This window comes from Tiliqua scincoides, chromosome 4 (assembly GCF_035046505.1).
Source record: "Tiliqua scincoides isolate rTilSci1 chromosome 4, rTilSci1.hap2, whole genome shotgun sequence".
Classification (NCBI taxonomy): Eukaryota; Metazoa; Chordata; class Lepidosauria; order Squamata; family Scincidae; genus Tiliqua; species Tiliqua scincoides.
Window position 1 is genome coordinate 44,431,249 of NC_089824.1, and position 24,815 is coordinate 44,456,063.

A 24,815-nucleotide genomic window follows, 5' to 3' on the forward strand; every position below is an offset into this window, starting at 1 on the left:
AATTCAGGTTACCACTTCAAAGCAAAAGCACACACCCCAAAATAGTCTGTCCCCTATTACTTTAGTGGCAGTTTGACAGACAAACTTAGGTGAAGTTCTTTCCTGAATAGAGATACATTGTAGAAATACCTTCACATGATAAATGATTTGTGTGTACAGCTGCAGGACCAACAAGTATCCATTTTAAGCCTAATACTGTATCAGCCTTCACAATTCAACACTTCGCAGAAACATATTTTACTCTCTTGCTGGAAATGCAATTCTCCTTGCTTTGTTAGACACAAAACTGTTTCAGCAGCAATAATTTCAGTCTTGCAGTCAAATAGCATAATCTCATACAACGTGTTGTTTCATTATGGTAGAGCTGTTACAAAGCACAGAAAAGACCAATCTAAACCGATGGCAGATATGAAACGCCTGTTTTACAACCCTTACTTTCTCTCCAAAAGATTAGTTCTTGGACTCATAGCACCTTAGACTGAGGGGGTATCTAAACCTTTTAAATACCTCCAGTTAACGAAATACATGCTTCTGCTTTTTAAGAGAACAAAATCAAAGCTCTCTCTTAATGGGAACCATGTGACTGGCAACAAAAGGAAGCATTGTTCCAGCTTCAGTAACCAGGAAATGATGGAAGAACCAGAAGAATGTATATGTTCAGAAGTCCAATGCTGAACTTTGCATTCCACAGTATCCACTTCTCACTGTATAATACATTGTTCACTTCTGGAGCTTGCTAGTTACAAGCAGTTACCACTACCAATAAAAGGAAAGCATTCTGAACCATTTGAAAATGTGTTGACCTTGATGCCTTTCTACAGAATTGAATCTAATTAGCATTGGGATAATTGAAAAGGAAGAAAAGCTACTACTGTATAATTGAAAGGTAGGAAAGGCTCATGGAATTACCTAAGATGAAATCATTGACCTATTTTTCAAGTAGGACTACTCTCAGTATGTGCAGAAAGCATGTGTGGTCTCACCCAAGGAGAATAATTAGCATAATTCTGACCTCACAGTGGACATTAGGCCATAGCATTTAATTAATAATCAATTCATAGCATTTTTGTAGGCAGATATGTGGGAATCATTTTGAACCTTTACCAAAAAAATCATGTCTACCTTAGTGCTAAGCTTCAGGCTAGAAATACTGAGGTTCAAAGTGCAGTCTTTTGTTTCTCCCATTCTTTTATTTGCATTCATGAGACCTATTCCCAGCTCAATCCTAACCTGTTCTGGAACAGGGAGGCTGCATGGCTTGCCCCATATCCAGAGTGGGGTTGGGGCTGCCTATGACTTAGGCAAAGTGGAATTTATTCCTCTTACCTCAGGTAATGGTGCAGCAGACCCAATAGGGCTACTCGGATCTTCACCACCTCAAGAGGTGGCATAGATCTGGGGGGAGGAGGAGCCAACAGTGGACGAACAGACATGTCCCCAGGAGCTCCTGGGAGACAGTTTGTTTTCCCCCAAATACTGCAGGTCTGAAGAGGACCTGAAGATTTTTGTTAGGAGAGACAAGAACCTAAACAGTGCAGGTATCTGGGAAACTGAAAGCCCGAGCCCAGGGGGGTGGGGGCTTTCTTCTCAGAGAAATCTAACCATTTGTGACAGTACTGGGGGAGGTGCAGTGATCTGCAATCAAGCTGCTGGCTCTGTGCTGAGATGCCATATGGAGGAACAAAAAAAGCGTGAAGTGTAAAGTTTAAGCTGGAAATTTAAGATAAGTGTTAATATTGTCCCTGGCTCTGATTGACTGATTTGGCTAAATGCCCTGGATATATTGGAGGCGTTAACAAGAGACTTTTTAAGAAGGTTGAAAGTGCTCTTTTTCTCTGCCATGGAATAAATTGGTGGTGGATTATAATTACAACTATAACTTGGGTGTGAACTAAAATCCAGAATTATTCTTGGAAATAACTGGATATAAATACAATTCCCATTAGATTTGAAAGAGCTTTGTTTTCTCTGCACCAGAGACGGTGAGACTGTTTTCTTGCGTTTTGTTTCTCTCTCCGTTAACTGCACTGGACTGTTATCTACAAGAGGTACGTAAGGAATGCGGATGGTTTAGTAGTAATGACTTGGTGGACGTAAGGAGAATAATATGTTGTGGACATCTAGTGGACTAGAGAGAAATTGCAAAATGGATTCTGTTCCAGAAATGTGGATACAGAAAATCTTGATTAATACGGAGAAATTGCTTGTTATGGAGCGACAACAGCTGAGTTGGTCCTTGCAGATTCAAGACAGTCTGGAGACTCTTTCCCAGCAGATAGATGTGTGTAAGGAACAATTGGAAGATGTGAAGAAACAAGCAGAAGATAAACAAGGGAATGAAAAAGTGGACAAGGAGGAAAGTCAACAGGACGAAGAGGCACTGATGGAGATCAAGGAAGATAAGATGAACAGAGTAACAGGAGTGCACAAATCACAAAATTTGTTGGAACAAGAAGGAGAAAATATATCCCAGTTAACTGGAAGAATGAACACTGGAAGAATGAAATATAAGAAAGTGTGGATCTACCAGATTCTGTTATAGAGATAAGTTATTAAAGATATTACAGGAGAAAAAATGGAAAGTAAGAAAGAAAAAGAATCCTGAGGGGTAATCTGAAGGTTAAAGAAAATTGGATTTATTCAGCTAATAACAATGGCCCAAATTTATTTGAAGAAAAAAAAAGAATACATATGAAATTGATAAATATGAATTAGAATGTATTAAAAAATATAGCTGGAAATGTAAATGTATGGAAGGATTGTTTTATATATGGTTATTATGTCAAAGAAAAAAGTGTAATTAGATTGGAGAATTAGATTGGAGTTGAAATAGCTGAGGTGATAATTTTGGTAATTAGATTTTGTTTTAATATTAATGAGCAATTGAAGTTAGTTTGCGCTTGGTAGAAAGTGAATATTTAGAAAATATTGTATAGGGCATTAGGGAAAATTTATTGTATATTGTATAAATAAATGGATAAATCAATAACAGGTAGAAATAGATGAGTAAGTAGATTAGGAGATATAGTATGATTAATTAGTAATGGTATATGGCAGTGCTATTCCAACTGGGGCTTCGCGATGCAGGGGCAGCCTAGGAGCGGGGGGGGGAAGGCAGTGGTGGGATCCCTAGGATCCTGCCGCTCAGGGGGCTGCAAGGGCTTGGGTGCAATTAGCCAAGCCTCCTGCAGCCTCCCTGGGGTGCGGGGAGCCCGGCTCGACTTCTGGCAGGGTTCCCCGCAGCAGGGAAAGTGGATACTGGAGCTCGATTCTCCCCCGCCCCTGCAAGGATTTACTGGCTCTCAAACTCCCCCAGAGTTTGAGAACCACTGGTATATGGTATTTAGCACTCCTGAATGTATGTTATATGTTTGTATGTTTGTGTACGTTAATAAAAAAAGAGGTGGCACAGATCTGAGCAGCCCAGGATCAGGGTTAGGATCCAGTCACAAGTGCCAGATTCTACCGCACCCCCTGCTAAGCCATGGCCCGCCCCATAATGCCTCCTTCCTGCCCTTCCCCCTCCCTCACCAAGCCCCCAAACTGGCCTCCCTCCTTGCACTTTTGCAACAACCCTGGGCTGGTGCAAGGGACTTGCACTTGGCCCATCCAAGGGTCTGGATTGTTCTCTCAGACACTTATCTAGGCTATCTGTTTTTATGTGGTGGAACAGGCCCAATGCTCCTTCTCCACCATCACAAAGATAGCAGCACATGATACAACTGTTCCACAGACACCCAATTCTTGGCTCAGGCTTCTGCACAACTGGGCAACAACATGAAGCACCTCCATCATATTTTCTGTGCAAGGAAGAAGAGACTCGGACACCTCCCCAGCTCACAAAGACCATCCTTGGCCACCTAAGCATCCGAATCTGGTCAAAGAGTAGCATTAAAGAAGATGCAGTGACAATGATAATTTCAATAAATCTTAGATCATTCACATACTGATAATGGTAAGTTTGTAGTTTACCATTCCCCCAAGCCCCATGTACTTGGAAGCAACGTTTTTTCCCCCCAATACATCTTTGATTTAGGGATATTCCTGGCAAAATTCATTCATGGAGAGAGCATCAGACACTGTTAATACCATTTATACTTTACCTTTGTGGTTAAGTAACTTTTACATATTGGTTTTCAATTCTGTGCACCACCCACATTTGCAAAAGAGATGTCGGTCAATTTTTAGAAAGTGAAAATATACCAGTTAATGCTTTTGCAAAGAAATACAAGTCCATAGGTGGAATAGCAAGCATCTAAGTTAAATCAACTCTTGTTTAACAGCTGAAGGAATGCCCGGAGCGTCAAGTGTGCACTGAATGAATTGCTTCCTTCAGCTCATACTGGTAGGTGTTTAACTGTACACATCCTCTACGATGGAGGGGTTTTGTTCCATTCTACAATACAGATGTAAACCAGCAATCTAAGTTTTACCTCAAACTCTCCTCTTGTGCTTTTATCCTTAGAATAAGAAAGATAGCACAGAATAAGAAAGATAGCCAAAAAGCAGAAAATATCTTAAAAAGTATGCTGTGGTAAGTCCATTGAGCTTCAAGTACAAAGTTCTTCGTCATAGGTGATGGTACACACACAGCAACAGTTTAAAACGTTTCTTCAGACCTGCAATTTCCAACATTTCTCATCTCACAGAACATTGACAAGGTGCAAAAATTGCCAAGGCATCCCATCAGTTTTTTTTTTTTACACTATTAGTTAGGCATACCACACTGCTGGTGGGGGCCTCAATCCCCCAATGGTCTTACTAATAAATGACCTTCCCCCAAGCTCCTGTGGCACACCTGCAGACCATTCACAGCACACCAATGTCCTGTAGAACAGTGGTTGAAAAATCACTGCATCAGACTATAACCTACTATTACAGAGTAAGGCACAACCTAATTTACAATGTTAAAGAGCCTTGTGAATTAAGATTTCAACCTTTATTTAGAAAGGTATTATAGCACTTTAGTCTGCAATATTATACACAATGATTATTCTACCAGCAAGTATTCCCAAGTTTGTGTTTCTGATTTGTAGTTGGTATTATTAGGAACCCATGAAGAGTTCTGTAAGTAAAAGCATTGAAATTAGTTCCCTAATCATTTTGTCTTTTCCTTATCTTCTCCCTTATACTCTAGACCTCTCAAAGAGCTTTCTTAATGTAAATGATGTGTGTTTTTAAAGGGCTGAATTTCAAACAAACGTTTGCCAGATGCCAAGTGAATTAGAGGCTTGAAATTTAAGACACGTACTACCTACAAGGAGAAAAATAATGTCGCAAAGATATGTTCTGGAATATGTACAGAGATATGCTTGTTAAACTAGAAGTTTAACAATGTGGTAGTAGGTAGGCTATACAGTGTCAAGCATTAGAGTAGTTCCTTGGCATTTGAGCACAATGTTGTACTCCATGGTTATGTTAGTTCTGTTTTTGGCAGGTGAACAGGTCCATTTGTCATCTGGTGATGGGTGACAGCAACTGCAAAGCATCTAGGTTTTAGTACTGCCTAGAAATTAATAGTTTTGCCAATTATAGCTAGAAGTGTTTGGAGATGGTTTTATTTTACTCAGAAGTAAGCCCATTATATTCTTACTCACCCAAAGCAAACAGCTCTAATTATAGCTCACCAATGCAGATTTAAAGTATCACTTAAATCTGCATTTAGCAGCTTCAGAGCTAAGAATCTAATCCAGAATCCAGTCCTGAATGAAACAATGGAGACCTGGTAATCAGAACCAACAAAAAAGTACCTGTTCCCCAATTGGATGCACATCACTTTTACTCATGGGATTGGATGCAAATGTGCCCCTCCCACCTACAGACAGACTTTCTTGAGCAGAAAGTTCTGTTTGATATTAGCTATGATAGAAAAACTAAACCTATGATGTTCCTGCAAGAGTAGAAGCATGGGAATTGCTACAGAACTGACCAATTGTGAAAATTTCTGCAAAACTATTCTCTCTCAGTGTTATTTTCACCCAGTCTGGTATCCCTCTCAAAAAGATACCCTGCCATGAAGCCACAGGAAAGTGTAACCCTAATCTTCTGCCTCTCCCATGAACAGTTGCAAGATCCTAGCCTTCTGTTCAAATGTTATTCCAGGCTACAGCTGTGGGGATGGAGTTTGTGAAGTAGAAGGCCAAAGTCAGAAAACTACCAAGATCTTTGCATTACCATCACAAACTGCCAGAAGTCCCATTATAAAAAAAAATACTTTTATTACTGAACATTTGTCCAACATGCTGTTATCTTGCCCTTCAGAAAAGTCATTAAGGCTGCAGATTCTGTTTCAGTAGTAGAAGTGAGCTTGTAGTTGCAATAACCTAATGATAGTTTGGAAGGGGTATTAGGAAAGTTAACAGCAAAACTATTACCCACTCTAGTGGTCATTTTCAATATTCTTTCCTGACCATCTCATTTACAATAAAACCATTGTACAATCAGTAATGCTGGATGATCAGTATGGCCTTCCTCCTAATGATGCCAGAATTCTCTCTCTCTCTTCAGCTGTAGGCATATCTGGTCTTATTCCATCTTTTCTTCTCTGCATCATGATCCCATTCTAAAAATACAAGAAATTGTGTATTAATCATTTCAATCAAGTTCATTATCAAACCATTTTAAAATGCAGGACTTCCATTTTCCAAAACCAAATGGCACAAAAACTGAAATGTTATTTGCAAGCGGAAAAAAAATTATAGGAACAGTTGAAAAATTTTATCTATTAAGAATAAAAGGAGGACACTTTCTGCAGCGCTATATTGAGTGCAAAACCATGTGACCCTACAGATTTAAGTAGCCAATTCACAATAGTATAATTGAGTTAAACTATCCTACTGAGATTAAATCCTCACACAAATTCTAGAACCTGGATTATTTTGGTCCAGGCAGCATAAATTGGTCCAGGCAGCACATACTTTGAATAGCTTGCCTCTAAACAGAGAAATCAGGTTTTGTTAAAGTTCTCAATTTAAGATCTGAACAGCAAGGCAACTAGCAAGTAAATACTTCCTATTCAAAACCTCCTATCTATACCTATGATTAAAGTTGAACTTTGACATTTCATCAACATTAGTTGAATTGCTAAAAATTTAACCATGTTTTCATTATCTTACAAGTTTATGTATAATACAGAATAGAAAACTGAGCATTCCAATTACAGCACAAGCAGTGAGAAACATCTCAAGTATACCTACCCAAAATTTTCTGCAGTTCCTGTACTTTAAAAAATAGATGGAACACACGTTCTTATTGTAGTTACTCTCATCCATACATTTTCTAGAAGCATCCGTTTCCTTCAACATAAAAGGAAGTGATATTTGAATAGTCTAGTATTGAACAAATATTTGTTTTGTAGCAATTTTCATACCTAGATTCACGGTTTTTAGAAATGATACATGCTGGCTGAAACATTAATGAGCACTAAGACTATAATACTACATGTCTATGTGGACAAAAATCATATTGTACTTGATAGTGTTTATGTCTGCTTGCTCAACAAACCAGTTTCCAACAGTGCAAACCTATGCATTTATATCAGAAGCCAGCCCTCACTGTCTTCAGTATAGTTTATTTCCAGAAAAGCATGGATAAGTAACTTTAATCCTAAATGTATTTGTCAGAAAGCAAGTCATGCTACTCTCATGGGATGTACTTCTGAGTAAACCTCTTTCAATTAATGCGCACATGAGAAATCTGCTCAGCATAGCTGAAACTCCCAAGCACTTTGCAGTTTAAAGATTCAGATAGCAGTCTTGGTCCTCTAAATCAGGGGTGTCCAAATTTTTTGGTAGAAGTGCCACAACATCTCTCTGTGTCAGGGGCCCAGGAAAAAAAGAATTAAATTACATTTCAAATTTGAATAAATTTACATAAATGAATATATTATAGATGGAACTTATATGAATGAATGAAGGTCTTACAATAGCTCAAGGCCTATAAAAGGTCTTGCATAAAGCAAGGTTGGCTTTTCCTTTGCTTCCACTACTGCATCACAGACGTGAAACAGCAAGCAGTGGAGGAAGCCCTCATCCCACAGCTCACGTGAGCGGTTGAACAGTTGCCCTTATGCTGAGAGCAGTTGTGTTGGGCCAGCGTGGGCTCCAGCTAGTCTCCGGAGGGCCAGAGGCTCACTGGAGACTGGGGGCTCCCTTTAGGTCGGATTGGGAGTCCCTGAGGGCTGCAAATGGCCTCCCGGCCGGGGTTTGAACACCCCTACTCTAAATGAAGGTCACCAATATGAACACTGCAAAGAGGACACCCTAAAGAAACTTCCAAATGAAACATGCCCAATTATCTGTGCCAGGACATATACCTGGTAGCATACTCTACCTACCCTGCTGGTATAAACCCCATTTCACTGCTGAAAAAAGGGTAAGGTGCTGGTCAAGAATGAAAACTTATCTCCAAATAGAGACAGCTACCTGCTAGATGCACAAGCAAATATGGAAGTGTCATATTTACACTGTTCATACTTACACTGTATTAAAATTCTAAGTGTGAGAAGGAGAAAAATCTGACTCAGAGAATCCCACAATGTAGAATTGAGGCAAGAGCTTTGCACAAAACATTGCAGATATTGTTAATAAGGTTTAATGTCAGAAGTCTGATACTATCAAAATTGTATACACATTGGGTTTGTTATTGGATCTATTCTCAAAGTTTTATAAAAAGAAATGAAACAAAATGCCTTAGAGATTTGAGGATACAGCCCTACAAACAGAAAAGGTTAAATTTTCTAGCACTTTGACCTTCCTGAGGAACAATTTGGGAAAATTGTTACATGGAACAAATCTATACAGCAGTAAAACAGAATACCAGTTGCAGAATAGTAATAGCAGAAGAAAAGTGTGTCTTCTTTCCTACATGGGGACTTCCCAAAGGCAACTAGTGGGCCACTGTGGCAAGCAGTATGCTGGATTAGATGGGCCTTTGGCCTGATTCAGAAGGGCTCTTGTGCCTTTATTCCAACTGATCAATCCATTGAACCTGTTTGAAATAATAAATACTCAGAGAAAAAATGCAAATGCTGAATTCTACTAGCATTTTACCCAACTGGGAATGTTCTTGATGCAAGAGCATGTGTTTGGATTTTTATTACTGGTGGTTGTTATCTTGCTTTTGGTACTCTCTAAAAATGTTTGAGTGAATTCTATTTATAAAATTAGATTTAACAATCCTATAGCAGACTGAAATAAGCTGCAAGCCTCAAACCACAGATTCCAGAGAATGCCCACATTCCCAAAAAGAAGGTAGCATCATGTGATTACTGCAGACATGTTTGTTTCAAAGAAAAAACATTTATTGTACAGCAGTATAGTAGCCAAAAGGTTAATCAATATTTCTTTATTAACTTCCTACCTCTAGACAGGGATTTATGTCATGGTCTCGAAGTCGCTGTAGTTTTCTGGACATTAAGATGTATTTTTGTGTTGACAACTAAAAGAAAAAGACAGCTTTACCAGACAGGAAAAACACCTTATTTAACAGATACATAGTTCCATAAATTTTACATTCCCTTCCCACAAATAAGCTATAGCTGTTAATTGTCCTAATGGCCTTTGGCATATAACTTTATGTTAAACCCGTGTTTCTCAAACGGTAGGTCGGGACCCACTAGGTGGGTTGCGAGCCAATTTCAGGTGAGTCCCCATTCATTTCAATATTTTATTTTTAATAGATAGACTTGATGCTACCATGGTATGTGACTGCATTTTGGGAAATATTACAGACCTGCACTTTAGCAAGCTACTATGTATATGCTTTTAACAATGATAGTAAATGAGTCTTACTCGTAGGTAAGTGTAGGTAGGATTGCAGCCTAGGATTGTTAAAAATGTTCCTGCTTGATGATGTCACTTCTGGTCATGACATCACTTCCGGTGGGTCTTGACAGGTTCTCATTCTAAAAAGTGGATCCCAGTGCTAAATGTGTGAGAACCACTGTATTAAACAATTCATTAAAGTCTGCGTACAATTCAATTTAACATTCAGAATGACCCAAACAGAAAGGCACACAATATCTCCAAGAGTTGTATAGACTCTGGCAAATGGTCAAATAAAGGCATTCCATACATTATGTGGCAGTCACTATGCATGACTTTAAGTGCCTATACATCATGTTTGCGCAGCAAAGAATGTATTATAAGAGGATGTTCAATCTTGGGTGTGTTCATTTCAACCTTTTCCCCTTCGGGATGTCCCAAGAACACCTGGTATATTTCACACCACATCCTGGGTGGAGCCACTGAACAGCCTTCTATTTTTCATTAAGGGTTTATTAATTTTTTTCTGAAGTTTCTTCTTATTCAATGTTGTGGAACTGCTTACTAGAAAGACAAGTAGCAGATTTCAACCACCATAACCTGCTTCCCAGCAGATCTAGTTATGCAAAGGAGAACAGTACTCACATATAATTACTTTACCCGTTAATGGGTGTAAACTCCACTGTTGCAAAGAGCAACAAATGAACACTTCATGAGAATGACAAGCAAGGAGGGTGAACTGGTCTCTTCTTCTCCCAGAAAAGAAACAAGAATTAGAGGGCAGCCTCTTAAGAACATTGATTACCAAAATGTTTAGGAATAGAAAAAATGGCAGACTTACCTGAAATTTCCTTTAACTGTATTAGTAGTTCATGCTAGTCTGAAGTTATACATCTACAACTTAAACACACATTGCTATAGCATACGAAATTTTAGAACTGTTCCAGATTTCCTGAAGTGAGGCTAGAAGATTATTTCAGTTTCATACTGAACATCAAGTCTTTCCATCCACTTCAAAATATCATCCACAGATACATACATACACGTAATATGCTTATATAAGCCCTACATATATCATTTGTAAAAAATATACTAAAGCAGAGGTTCTTAAACATCATGATGCCCCAGCCTGAGGAACCCTGACCCTGCTCCCTTAGGGGTGGGGCAACCATGACAGCAGCACCAGTGCTCCTCCAATTGTGCAGGTGTCACATCAGGGCTATTTTCAAACTCATCTAGGCCTGCAGATGCACTCTGGAGAGTGGGGGAAGCCTGCAGGATCCTCTGCAAGCCTCCCTACACCTTAGAATTGCTGAAAAATTCTTGCATGACCCACTTCTGGCTCTGCAACAAAAACCAAAAGAGGGTCACAAGAAGATTTTTCAGCAATTCTAAGATGCAGGGAAGCTTGCATAGGGTCCTGCAGGCTTCCCCCACCCTCTGGAGGGCATCTGTGGGCCTTGGTGAGTCTGAAAATAACCTGATACCTCCAGGGCTGGCATGATTGCAGGAGAATCAGCACCACCCCCTTCCTTCCCCAGCAAAGACTTACACAGCCCAAACTCTCCCAAACAATTTAGGAACCACTGCACTAAAGAACACTTCAGAAAACAATGTAATCTTTGCAATCTTTCCAATGGTAATGCTGGCAAGGTACCATACTGAGATTTTCAAGTGAATCAAACAGCAGCATGGCTGTGGCAAAAGCTTGGATTAGACTCTTTGGTCACTATTACTAGAAAAAATCTTGTTGCTAAGGTGATTAATTATTCTGATTAATAAAAGCTCTATCATAATAAGGAGCGTTCATGGCTCACTACCCAATCTCACTATTCCCCCTTTGAGCTTTGGTTTCATTTAGCAAAAGTGTGTTATGTTTAAAGACATGGAACTAAATCAAAACACCTGCTTAGAGTTCTTATATATGTTAAAATTTGATTTCTTAACACGTTCATTCTATATCTAGCAAGCAAGCATTTGTTCTTATACATTTTGGAACACAGACTGTTTTTCCTGTTTAGAATTATCTGACTATTTTCTGCTCCTCTCACCTGCAGAGCCATTTTGGGAAGCCACTACAAATGTCAGTGAAAGAGTGCTTGGAGACCACATGGCTATTTTAGTGCAACTGGAAAACTTATATAAATGGACAAGTTCCTTCCTAAGTGGAGGTCTTGTCTGCAGGGGTAACACTGTATACAGTGGTATCCTTGTTTACACATTGAAGAAGAGGGAGGGATGGTCTTGCAGTTTGAGGATAGTATAACTGAGAGTGCAGAAAGCTCTAGTAGGTGGGAATTAAAACAGGAATAGGAAGAGTGCCACTTTCTGGGGGCAGGGAGAGGCCAGCAAGGGAGGGGGATGGAAAGAGAGAGAGGCAAGGCAAAAGGTATAGTTCTCTCTCCCCCTCCCATGGGTACAAAGAGCATCTTTAGAAACCGCCACTAGGCTACCAGTAAGCTACTAGTTTTCATGAAAGAAAATGACTTAGCAGTCACCTCCCAGCTGTCTAACTACAGCATCAACAATTTCTCATGATCTTGGCTCTCTTGCTGCCCATGTCATCTGAATGGAGAACAGTCATCTGAACAGAGAACGGGGAAAAGGAGCAGCTAGTGCCCTTCAACAGGCAACAGCTAGTGCCTAGACTAGCACAACAGCTTTCACAAGAAAGGACATAAACTGGTTACTGAGGCTCAAAATCTCTACTGACTTGCACTTTAGATCTGCACTTTCCTCACAGGGACAGAGTACGCAACATCATCTGCCTAGTTCTCTCATATTCTCTCTGTTGCATGACTGCCTATGAAAGTTCCCTCTCCCCCACCCCGAAATGATGAAGTCTTCCATCTATCATACTGGCAGGGAAAAGCTTAAATACATGGCAAAGGTTAACAAGACACTCCCAAGTATTTTTCAAAAGTTTTGTTTTTGAAAGAGTATGATTTAACATTAACATAAAACAATAAACACAAACTGTTTCTTAGAAGTGAAAGGTCATGCACAGCCTAAAATATAAGTGGCATGAGAGGAACTCAGCACACCTAACAGTCATCCATCACCTCTACATGTTGTGCTAAATATTCCACATACAGTACTTACTAATTAGTTGTGATACTAACTAGGGTATTCCATAAAACCTATCCTATCAACCCAAAAGTCAATAACCAACCAGTTGCTTCTACGAATCAGACAGCTGGACTAACTGCTTTATCCAGAACGTAATAAAATAGAGAACAGGTAAAGAGGCAGTCTTGAGTTATGGGATAAAGCAGTGGTTTTCAAACTCTCATGGAGAGTTTGAGAGCCACTAAGTCTTTGCTGCAGGTAGTGCCTCTGATCGGGGGGGGGGGGGCCTGGCGACAGCCTCAGCAAGGCTCCCCAAGCAGCACAGAGCCCTCCAGAAGGCTATTGCGACCACTCCCAGTTTTGCAATTGAGAAACAGGAAATGGTCATGATCACCTTCTGGAGGGCTCCTGCTGGGGCCGGGCTCCCCCAATCCCTGGGAGGCTGCTGCAGGCAGCGGTGAGTGCCAGTGCACCCCTGCGCCCTGATCAGAGGTGTGTATCACTGCCTTCCCCTTCTCCCCAACCCTTAAGAGAGAATTGCCCAGGGCTCTCAGGTTGGGGCATCGCAATGCCCCAGTTTGAAAACTACTGGGATAAAGAAGAAGAGTATTAACCCCTGAATTGGACAGAAACGTGCAACTGTTGTATGCTGCTAACTTTATGTCGCTTTTAATTTTGATTCAATCTTTTGCATGGATACACTCCAGGAGCTGCTTCACAGGGTTTCAATGCTGCATGCTGGCATTACTTTCCCCAAGAACCACTCTTAACCCCACGCAATAGCTATCCATACAGGAAAGTGAACCATACCAAACCAGGGTCACCTTGCTCTTGACCCCTTTGTCCTCCCATTGTTATTAAGAAGGTTACACAGACAGGTCCTCAGCAGTAGAACTGGAAGGGTATGAAGTAGGTGACGGGGAGAGAAGCCCAGAACGCCACACTCAAACACCCATGTTCCCTTTCACAAGTACAGAGTTCTAGTCCAGTCCCTTTTCTGCGTTTCCAGCCCAGTGAGGAAGGGCCTGTATAGACTTCTCAAACAGGACAGGTGTCAGAAGTAGCTGCTGAAGCTCCAGTGCCTCAAGCGAGCCAATAAATGCAAACCCCTGACCAGCTACTACCAAGGTGAAACCTCCACTGTGAGCTAAGAGTTTGTTGGGATGCATCAGCAGCATTTTCTCTGTCCTACTGCCTCCTCCCACCTAGATTCAAGGACTAGAGAATACAGGTCTGCTGCCCCCATTGCTCTGTCACCTGGAAAAGTAGGTGGTGGCAACTAGCAGGAGAAGCCCTGCTGCTGTCAATCAACTTCTTCCTCTGGGAAGGCCAGTAGAAACAATTCTAATGGGGCCAACCTGACTAGTGCAAGACAGGAAGCATGGCTGCTGCTTGGGAAAAACTGCAGATACCAACAGACATATCAAGAAAGGAGCACGCAAGAAAGAGTGTGCTGCTGCTGCAGCTCTGTTCCCTCCACCTCCCCCCCCACCCCACCCCACCCCAGCATGGCCTCCCTGGCCCTCAGAACACCCTCCAGACCCAACTGGAGCACAGCTCTGGTCACATTCAACTGAGTGGCTTGCAAGGCACAAGAGACTTACTGGGGGTCAGACAAAGGCTTGCCACCGGCCACGTCTGGAGACCCCTGCTCTAGACTAGAAAACGTAGTGAGGAAAGTTGGAGCCACTGAGGCCAGTCCTGAACATCACAACACAGTCTACAATCAGAGAACAAGCAAGGATCCAAAAGGAGGTGCATCTGGCTGCTGACACACACTCCGTCTCTCCAAACGGCACAGCAAGATGGTGCGAGCCCCATGGAGACACCCATTGAAGGGCCGGTGCTACCCTGCCCAGGTGTTTGCCTCCTGTTGCTGGGGAGGGGAAGGCTGGGACCCGCATGGCTGCCCAAGGACGACACAGCACCTGTTCCTTGCACTGGCCACCCACCTCTCTAGCTGGGCAGTGCCCCATTCCCACTGCGCTGCCCCGGGGGGAGAAGCCCGGCGAGCACGAGGGAGAGGCGGCACGGGCTCCTTGGGAAGACTGCCCAATTCTCACCACCGGGACCAGCAAGGCTCCCCTGAGAAAGCAGCAACCGCCTCCCGCAACAGTCCCCCAGCGAAGCCTCGAGAAGCTTGCAGGGCAGCCGCCCGGCCTCTCCTCCGGACGGCGGCGGGGACGCGGAGACCAGCCGCAGCAGCGACGTCTCTCGCAAGCTTCTGGAGGCAGAGCGGCCGCGGCCGCCTCCGCGCCCTGTCTGAGCCAGTGTGGGGGGGAGCCGGGGAAGCTGCCCCGGCGGGGCCTTCACGGCCAGTCCCGCGTCCCTCCCGGAGACGCAGGGCTGCTTACTTGCCAGGCGGGAGCGCAGAGTCCGCAAGTCCACCGCTGCAGCGCCACAAACAGCCTGGCCTCCGGCTGGAAAGATGTCAGCCGCCTGGGCAGCGCCCTTATAAGCGGCGCAGCCTAGTCCGCCTTCGGCCCGCGGCCCGGGCGAGACTGACAGGCGCGCAGGCCAACGGCGCGAGTGCGAGCGCAGGCGCACCGGCCAATGGGCGCCGTCCTCCCGGAGCGGCGCGCCCTCCCGCCAACGGGACCCGCGGGCGGGCCGGAGGCGCCGCCGCCTGGGCGCGGCCAGCGGGCTGAGTGACGGGGGCGGCGGCCAACCGGCGCGCGTGTGGGCGGCGGGCGGTGGGCGCGGCGTGTGGGGCAGGTTGGGCTGCACCGCAGCGCATACACTACAATGGCTGCTGGAAAGAGGGGAAAGCAAACAATCTGCAGGCCCGCCGCGTCCAGCCCCGAGTGCGGGGCGAAGATGGCAGGGAAGGCGGAGGGCCCCGCCAAGCGCGGGAAGGAGGCGCCCCGGGGATGCTGAGGCTCCGCGGTGAGTCTGCCGCCGGCGGGTCGGCAGCCGAGAGCCCGGCTCGGCTCGGCGGGGGATACGAGGGCGATTTAAATTCTGGAGGGGGCAGAGCGGAGGAGAGGAGAGCAGCGGGGCCGGGCCGGGGGCGGCGGCGGCAGGGAAAGTTTGCGCGGCTCCCCGGAGAGCGCCCGAAAAGCGAGCCTGCCTGTGCTGGGCTCCGGGCTGAGCCTCCCTCCTGCCCCCTCCCCGCCCCCCCGCGCAGCCAGCAGAGGGGCTGGCGAGGGTCGCCTCCCTCCCGGCGCCGCCGCTCGGGCTCTGCGCAAACTTCGCCAAGTTCTCTCTGCGGCCCCCCCGCGCCTTGCTGCGAGCGCAGTGACAGCGGCGGCGGCGGAGCGGAAGAGCTGGCAGCGCTGCCCCCAAATGCGAGAAAATTAATATAAATTCGCCGGTGGCGCCCAGCCGGTCCCGCTCCGCGCAGAAACGTGCCCGGGGGTCCGCACTGCGCCCTGCGGGCGTCGGGGGCCCCGGGGCTCTGGCGCCGGGGGGCCCTGGCGCTCTTTCGGGCAGCAGCGCCCTGCCCTCGCCCTCTGCGGCGGACGAGAGTTCTGCCCCCCCCCGCGAGGGACGGGCGGGGGCCGACCCGAAGACTCCCCTCGCCCCTGCCCGGGTGCGGGGAGGGGACGGGGGAGCGGGGCGAGCGAGCGAGCAAGCGAGCGAGGGGAGGAGGGAGGGCGCGAGCGGGAGCGCGGGGACAGCTTGTTGTCAGTATCATAAACAACCAAAATGGAGGGAGAACCGACGGAGCAGCCGAAAAAATAGCCCCAAAAAATCCCCAAAAATGCCCCGCGTCCCCCGGGAGGCCGGGCGGGGCGGCGTCGGCCCCCGGGTGGGCCGAGGGGCCCCCCAGGGCCCAAGGAGTTAACCCGGGCGCCGGTCTGCGGCCGATGCCCCTCGGAGACGCCCGACAATGCGGGACGGGAGAAGCCCTCTCCCCGAATGGTGGGAGGTGGGAGTGCAGAGCCGGGCTGCGGCCGAGGAGCAGCGCTGCTGGCCGCCGGCTCCCTGCCTGCCCTCTCCCGCCGGGGGCGGGGGGCGACGGCGCGAAACTGAGACCTGCGGATCGCCTTCTCCCCTTTCGAGCGGGACGCGCCGAGCGCCGGAGGAAGCCCTCCCCGCGCGGGGGTCCCAGGGCCGCCTGTGGCCCTGCCTGCATAGCGCCTGCTCCACAGGCGGCGCAAAGGCGCTGGAGGTCGGTGCTAGGAGAGCACTCGTGCACCTGGGGAGCAGCTGCCCTTCACCTGCGGGCTCCCAGTCTGACTTGGCTCCGAAGGGTGCCTTGTCTGGCATCCCACAGAAGTTAGTGGGAAAGTGCTGCGAGTGTTTGGCTCCACGTGGGATCAGGCGCAGAGGAGGGCATCTTAAAGGGACAGCTTCTCTTTTTTTCTTAGCCATCCCCACCTGTGCTGAAGCAAAGCCTTGTTAAAGTGTCAAGGCAGAAATCGGCCTCTGAGGGCAGGTCAGTCACTGCTTGCACTGATGGAGTTGATTTACTCCAATGGGATTGATGTGCAATGGAGATCCTTTGTAGGACAAATAGATACTGGTGGGACCCAAGCATATTGGGATGTGTGTGAACTCCCCAGGGACGTGGAGTTGCTGCATTTTGATTAAAATACTGTATCCCGGAAACTGATCTTTGGAGGGATGTCTGCAGAAATGGAGGTAGCCTACAGTGGCCTAATATGAAACAGTAGTATTGTCTTGGTAATTCTCAGTCCCCCAGAGGAATGCATGAAGTGCAGTAGCCCTTTACAGTATCATTTTTAAGCCATTTTGAAGACATGGATTCGCACCTTACTTGTATTTGAGTATCTTCGGTTGCATTGTATCAGTTAAAAATGAAAACGTATTTCTACTTTGAACCTGTGAATGGTGTTCATATTTGTACATAGAGCTTGAATTATAGCACAGTTGGTGAACTAAAAGCAAGCTTACAGCCTTCATACTTGGAGTCCATCAATACTTGCTGTATTCCTAGTCTTAAATCTGTTGAAATATATTCAAAAATATAAGTACCCTTTATATAGCCACACTTCTAATATTTGTTGATTGGCACCAGATGTTTTGGTTGGGGCCACATTCCACTGGACTATTCTTCATTGATTTGATGTGTAGAATGTAAAACTTTTGATGATAACACTTGTCTGAATAGACATAGCTTAAATGCTTCTGGTCAGTAGAATAGTGCTCTTTAAAAATATCAGTTAATGTTTTGCTCATGCACAATTACACTTTTATTAAAGTAATTTGCTCTTTCTAGATTTGCTCTTTCTAGATTTAAATCTTACCTAGATTTAAATCTAAATTGAAGTCAATAGCAAGTATTGTGTCCAAAGAGATGGACTACATTTTGAGAGACACTTCATCAATTTTACTTCCATTTACCTTATATCAGGAAAGCTGATTTGCTGTCTACTGCATTTGTAGTTTGATCTCATACTTCTTTATTTAGAAGTGCCTCTGTGTTTAGTGGATTTGACACCTGTGTGCATAGTACTGTAGCTTTAGTACTTTGCGGCCAGTACCTTCCATATAAAATGTGTTCTAGAGTAGTAATTGACTAAGATAGTTCCAAGAAAACACCAAATTGCCCAATGATTCAGTTTTGGAGATTAAATCACATAAATTATTTCTTGATCATAGATAAGAGATTAACTTCTTTCTTAATGTGCATAACAATGAAGGAATTATGTGCACATTTCTTCTTTTTACAGAGGTCTTCATTTTTTGCTATAAACTTTTTCTTCTATTATAATTTAAACGATAAAGACCTGAAAGCAAACAGAAACTTGGCAAATGGCTGATGCATGCCATATGTTTTAAGAATGTCACTTGAGTAACTAGTGTTTGTAGATACGTAATTTTCATCAGCTGGTTAAAGACACTGAGTTCATAGGTGCATCTAGGATAGTGAATAGGAATTGAACCTGTAGAGTTCAAATCTTATCTTAAATATTTGTAGATTACAGAGTTTGTGAAACACAAAAGGTTCATCACAGGCATCCAAAACAGTAAGTGTGTGACAAGAATTGTCACATTCCCCCAGAAGAACATAAAGTCTAGTAGTCCTTTTATAATACAAGACTGTAAAGATGATTTGTAGAAATAGATAAGTATATAACTTGTTTTTGAGGATCCTCAGTTTTATCCTGGTAAGTAAACTGTAGGAGAAGTGTATTTTTCTGGAACCTCTAATTTGAATTTATTTATTTTTCTCTTCTATGAAAGTTGTCCATTTGTAGAAACATTCAATTTCTGTTATAAGTGTGTCAGAGCACTGCATTTGAAATTGAGATGGGTAAAAGTTAGCTATAGAATCCTTGATTTTATGTATTTAAAATTTAAGGATTACAATAACCTGAAACAGTTTATCTAGAACTTAAAACAAGTGTATTTTTGGTGGCTAGTAAAGGTGTTTTGATCTGAAAAGATTCAAATTTATCTAAACTATTGAACTGAGGTAAAAAAACTTGTGGTTGTTCCAAACAGTGTTTTATGAAATTATGTGAATTCTAAAAGTTTTGCTAAAATTCTAACATTGCAGTTTCTTCCAAGATGTCTGAAAGTTTTTTGGATTCATCTTGCTGTGATCAAACTCCTGTATGATTCTTCTTTCCTTGAGCAAAACCTTTGCAGATGAGGTTAACTTTGGTTTTTCATCTTTATCTGCTTGCATACAGAATTTAATGGCGGTTCTCTTACTAAACACTTTTTTTTTTTTTAAATGATGTTATACCAGCATAATTTTACTGTGTTAAATTAGTACAGATATTTTCAAGTTGTTCACTTTATAAGTCATTCATCTGATTCATGCATGTTGTGAATTGGTCTTATAGTTAAACCTTTCTTTTAACAACATCTTATAATGGTATAATCTATGGCCTAGATTTCATCTGCTTGTCTCCAATATTGATATTTAAACTTTCTACTTTTAATTAGATACTATTGAAACTGTGGTATTTTAGAGCTGTAACATGTAATAACTTGCAATGAGAGATGCATTATAGTGTAAAAAGGAAGATCTGAAAAAAATATTTCTGAAAGAACTATCTGCAAGTATCAAGAACTATCTGCAAGTATCATTCATTTGTGTTTGGTAAAGTAATACAATATCTGTCCAGTGAGTTGCTGACCATCTTTATCCAATTACCAATTCTTTAAAAAACCTTGAGAACTATTTCACATTCAGATATTAGAACAATGTCATATTTTGTAGTACTAATTGGACATAGAATATGTGTTTGAAAACTAACACATGATGAACAGTACAGCATTAAGCAAGTAAAACATCTCAGTAATGGAGAATGTCTATATTAGGAAGAAAACCTAAGAGGCAGTTGTGGTCTAGTGCTTGATTTGTAAATGGTGTGAATTTGTGGATAGAATCAGAGTAGACAGAATGCTTTCCTCTAAAAAATATTAGCATTGTTTTTCTTTTAATTATGTACCTAGTTTTATCTGTTTACTATTGGATAAGTTGCAGTTTAAATTTTGTCCATAGTGCATTAGTATATCTGAGCTTGTGTGGCTATTCTGTAACTAGGTACTAGTACCAAGAGTAAGATATATGAAAACCTTCCAGTAAGCAACCTGTGATGTATGTTAGTCTGGGTTCTTATACATAATTGTTTGATATTTTATCTTGTTGTTGGTTGTTCTGAACTGTACATTGCCAGTAACTCTTATTTAAGGCATGATATATATAATTTATTTATTCTGAAATAAAATTTTCACAACACCATTTTATTAATTGAAAGTACTATATTTGAGCTCATATAAGTATAATTGTTGCCATTATATTTTAAACATTTCTACATAGTAGTTCTTATGAATGCTGGAAACCTATGATGAATATATGTGAACATTGTGCAAATTTGAAAGCTGGTTAGTATTTAAATGTATCATATTTACTACTTCTTAAGTTTACTGAGATAAGCAAATTTATTATCTTTCAGAATGCCTTTAAAATATTTGTTCTGTACTTGAGTATATTGAGACATGTGTATTCCTCATGCTAATATGTGTACCTTTTGTCAGTTCCATAATCCTATTGACTTCAGAACTGTTACAAAGTTATAACTGAGAGTAGATACACCTGCTATAGTTTTCAGGCGAGAACAGGTTGCATTTGAACAAGCATAATTTTCTAATACATGTATCTTAAATGTTCCTATCAAAAATTTAAAACTGATGAGTTAAGTGAAAATAGGAAAGAGGGGGAATATTAAGAAAAAACGCACTTCTCCCCTTAAAAGTTAAGGAATTTTGTATAGAGCAAAAAGTGTCTTGCACTAAGCTGTTATAATCTTATTTGCACATTGTGCCAAATGTGTCGCTTTGTGGATAATATCCCTAGAAATCAGATTAGAAAGTGTTTAATGGGAATTAGTTGTCAGCTTTTGGGGGGTTAAAACTAATTTTTAAAAAGCTGAGATCTGATTCCTCTGCTGATAGGGTGACTTGAACTCATTTAATAGTAACTCTTTTTAAAAACACACTTTTACTCTTTAATGCCACAATAGCATCATAAAGTCAAAAATACTATGAGTATTATATTGACTTTGTGTGACTGAAAGGCTTTTAATCCTTAATCTTTTATTTTAATTACAAATATTACTTTGTTGTAGTGTGACTGAGTTTCATTTGTTGATTTTTTTTGTGAATTAGTCACAACACAGCAGAATAGCATATTACAAAATGTAGATTTCTGTTTGAGAAGTATAATAGTGATACTCCATATTCATTTATGTGTGTTTTGTGTGTTTGTGATATTGAGAGATTGCTGCAACATTCTACAAGTAACTTTTGAGAAGTGGAAGGAACTAGTTTTGTGTTGATAGATAAAGTGCATGTCATATGTAAAAGTGATACTTAGAATGTGTGATGCTGCTGAATGTGATGCTACTGAAAGTTGCTGTGCTACTGTTTACAATCTTGGCTTTCTTAGCTATTTTAGCTAAATAATGGTGACTTTTTTTAAAGAGATGTTTAGAAGAGTTGCTAATAGTCTGGAGAAATGTCTTTTGCCAAAGAAACTAGATACTTGTTTGAAGATAATTTTATAAAATGCTTCTGTTACAAAAGAATGGATATGTTTTGGAATCCAATATCAAATGTTATGTTTTTACATCTGATAAATGTAATTTGTAGTTGTACTAATTTGTATACCTTTTAAACAGGCTTTTAGGTAATAAATCTGCTTACTTCATATATACATTTTTTTTCCTTATCTATACTAAAAGTAAAGCACCACCATATTTGTATGAGGATGTACCTTGAAAGGGCTGGCTATATGCTAATGAAAGAACAGTATCAGTTATCACTCTAACTAGCACAGGAGTTATACTTGTCTTGCTTCAGAGATTACCTATAAATTTAATATTCTAATGTCCATTTAAATGTAAACAAAAAGTTAAGCCTTCTACAATTATAACACTTTGGTCAGTCTAACAGTTATTGGTACTCCTGATTTTAGTTGTTGGAAGAGAGTACAGTTAATGTAGGCTTAATTGCTCGCCTCTAGGGGACTTTAAGAAACTATGAACCATGCAGTTAAAGAACAACTCACACTGCTTGTTTATGAAAAATGCCAATTAAGTTGGATCTTGCATATTTTTTCAATGTCTTCATGATAGAAATATGTATATACTAAACCATTCAACCTTTATCCTAAACAGAATTTACAAAATGCATTTCTATCCATTTAAAGAAAATGTTGCTGAATGCATTTGTGCTTTCTATTAGAGCTAACAGTAGTGGGATATATACATTTTGAAACTGGACTTGCATACTATCTGTAATAAATGACTTTACAGCTGGACCCATCCCAAATCCTGAGGATGAATAACAGCATTGGTTGATCACATCAGTTCTTGTATAATCTATAGAAGGCTGAGTGATTTCCCCATCGCAGCCCTATTAGTCTGTGACTATATTGGGATTGCTACTAAAGTCTAAATCCAATGACTGCAATAAACAGAGCACTGTTAAGATGTGAGCTGTCTTGAGCTCCTAGAAGTCTGGAAGGGCAGGGTATCTTTTAAATAAGTAAATGTGTCTTTTCATAAATGTGTATGCAGTGCAATTCAGTGCATAATTGTGGTCTCTTGAGTTCTAAAGTGCATGATAGCTTTTGTGCTGGAATATGTGTGTATTTTATAAATCTTAAAATCCTGTTGCTGATCTTGATCATTCTCTGCTGCTCCTTGTGAAAGTTAAAATGAAGATTTGTTCTCCAAACTCTTGTGTCCACTTCCCACATGCATACAACAGAAGTGTATTTTTTTAGTGCTAACATTAGTCATATATGGAGTTGTAATCATTGAACATGTGCATTTGGCATGGGTATCCCTTGAGTATAGTTCTATGCAAACTTCATCCTTTCTGAATAATGGATAAAGATCCTTGGCGTATTAATTGCAGTCAGATACTCTTGAAAAATTGTAGCTAGCTATGTTGGTCCATTTAAAAAAAAGCAAAAAAACCCACAGTGGGGTAATTTATTAGAGCCAACTAAAAATGTCACAAGTAGTAAGCACTCTTTTTTTCCCATAACATCTAGCCTTAGGAATAATTTTTGAGATCTTGAAAGTTTGTTTACTCTTTTGTACCATTTTAGGTGGTTCTAAGAAGGTATTTCCCCTGTAGTACTTTGGAAAGAGCAAACTGATCTGCTTAGTCCCCTCTCCTTTTAATTCCTTTGGTCAAGCTGGTGTGTGTTCTCCTTATTGAAGCAAATTTAGCTTTTCATTGACTTAATTTTTCAGGCTCTTGTTAAATAAAATGGATAATTTAGACTGCAGTGCTAGGCAGATGTCCATGAAGTAAGCCCCACTGAACACAGTGGGACCTGCTTCTGAGTAAACTTGCATAGGATCGTGCTGCAAGTTATCTATCTTGAATTTAAAAAAAAAAATTCTAAACTGGTATATGTAGACCTTGCATTTTAGTTTAGATACATACAATATGTTTATGCAAAATAACAGCCTTTGCTCAGTTTAAGTATCTTGAAAGGAAGCATCCATGGAAAATCTTCACAGAGAATGAGTTGCTTTCATAATGTATAAACTTTGGAAGATGAAATTAGTTATTTGTAGTGTTAAAATATCTTGTGTAATTTAACTTTAATTGAAAACATAAATAAGTTTATTTTTACCCCGTCCATTAGGGATCTTGGGGCAATGTACATCAATCTCCCCAGTCACATTTTCACAGTAGCCCTGTGAAGTAAGTTAAGTGGTGTGTGTGTATGATTAGTCCAAGGTATTTTGAGGGAGGGAACATAATTCAGTGGTAGAGCATATGTTTTGCAAATAAAAGAACCCAGGTTCAATCCCCAACATCTCCAGATTGGGCACTGTTGTTGCATCCAGTGTCCTATACCACGTGCATATATTCTCTTAGAGCAGGGGTGGCCAACTTTTCAACATTAGGGCTCCTGGACCTTTAATAGTGTAGAGAAGGGAATTTCAGCAGGTGCAGCTTGTCTGTGAGATGACAAGCTGTACCTGCTGAAATGCCCTCTTCTACACTACAGTTAAAGGTCCAGGTATCTTAAAGTTGGCCATTCCGTCTTCTACACTATTGTTAAAGGTCCAGGAGTCCTAAAGTTGGTCACTCCTGTCTTAGAGTCTCATAGTTTACTCACATTATCCAAGATTTTCCTACGTTCTCATCCTAGTGAATAAGATTCTAGTGCCAGAATTTTAATTTGAGAAGAGAAATCAATCGATTGCTCCTAATTTTGAACTAAGTAAATCCTAAGTAAATCCTATCACAGCAAATCTAAATCTCAGCTATCTAAGTTTGGAACTTAAATTAGTTGAAATACAATGGCTAACAGTAGTACCTAAAAGCTGTACTTGTGAAAAGTAACTTAGTATCAACTTACCCTCAAAATTGAATTATTCTAGTTGTGAATAGAAAACTTCCTTCCCTTGCAATTTTAGGCATACCTAATCAGAAGTAAGTTCCACTGAGTTTAGTGGGACTTACTTTCATATAAGTATGTATAGGATTGTACCATTAATTATTAAAACCTAACTAAAGAACATTGTG

The 24,815-nt window shown here is 41.7% G+C and overlaps 2 protein-coding genes across 9 annotated transcripts in view; one reads left to right on the forward strand and one right to left on the reverse strand.

Annotated features, from left to right (window-relative positions):
* Positions 1-6,198: 6,198 nt before the first annotated feature.
* CHCHD7 (coiled-coil-helix-coiled-coil-helix domain containing 7) lies at positions 6,199-15,320 on the reverse strand. 7 transcript variants are annotated; one of them, XM_066626132.1, is made up of 6 exons: positions 15,188-15,320; positions 10,425-10,513; positions 9,792-9,924; positions 9,361-9,438; positions 7,197-7,295; positions 6,199-6,562 (listed from the first exon to the last, which is right to left on the reverse strand). In XM_066626132.1, the coding sequence occupies exons 4-6, from the start codon at positions 9,412-9,414 to the stop codon at positions 6,458-6,460; spliced, it is 258 nt and encodes an 85-aa protein (XP_066482229.1). In that variant the 5' UTR covers positions 9,415-9,438; positions 9,792-9,924; positions 10,425-10,513; positions 15,188-15,320; the 3' UTR covers positions 6,199-6,457. The 7 variants fall into 7 exon arrangements, with proteins under 7 accessions (XP_066482229.1, XP_066482228.1, XP_066482230.1 ...); XM_066626131.1 differs by having other exon boundaries at positions 10,410-10,513; XM_066626133.1 differs by lacking the exon at positions 10,425-10,513 and having other exon boundaries at positions 9,792-9,904.
* A 259-nt stretch (positions 15,321-15,579) lies between these two features.
* The window catches only part of PLAG1 (PLAG1 zinc finger), a 41,582-nt gene continuing 32,346 nt past the window's right edge, over positions 15,580-24,815 (forward strand). For both annotated transcript variants that reach the window (XM_066625114.1, XM_066625115.1), the window contains exon 1: positions 15,580-15,719. The gene's annotated coding sequence lies outside the window, so the exon portion shown is untranslated. The remainder of the gene's footprint in view (positions 15,720-24,815) is intronic.

What these genes read in the sequence shown, in the direction of transcription:
- CHCHD7 (XM_066626135.1), bottom strand. Translation starts at nt 9,414, where the DNA reads ATGTCCAGAAAACTACAGCGACTTCGAGACCATGACATAAATCCCTGT. An exon ending in ACATAAATCCCTGTCTAGAG is followed by an intron (nt 7,296 to 9,360) that starts GTAGGAAGTTAA and finishes TTTATGTTGAAG; the next exon opens with GAAACGGATGCTTCTAGAAA. An exon ending in GGAACTGCAGAAAATTTTGG is followed by an intron (nt 6,563 to 7,196) that starts GTAGGTATACTT and finishes TTGTATTTTTAG; the next exon opens with AATGGGATCATGATGCAGAG.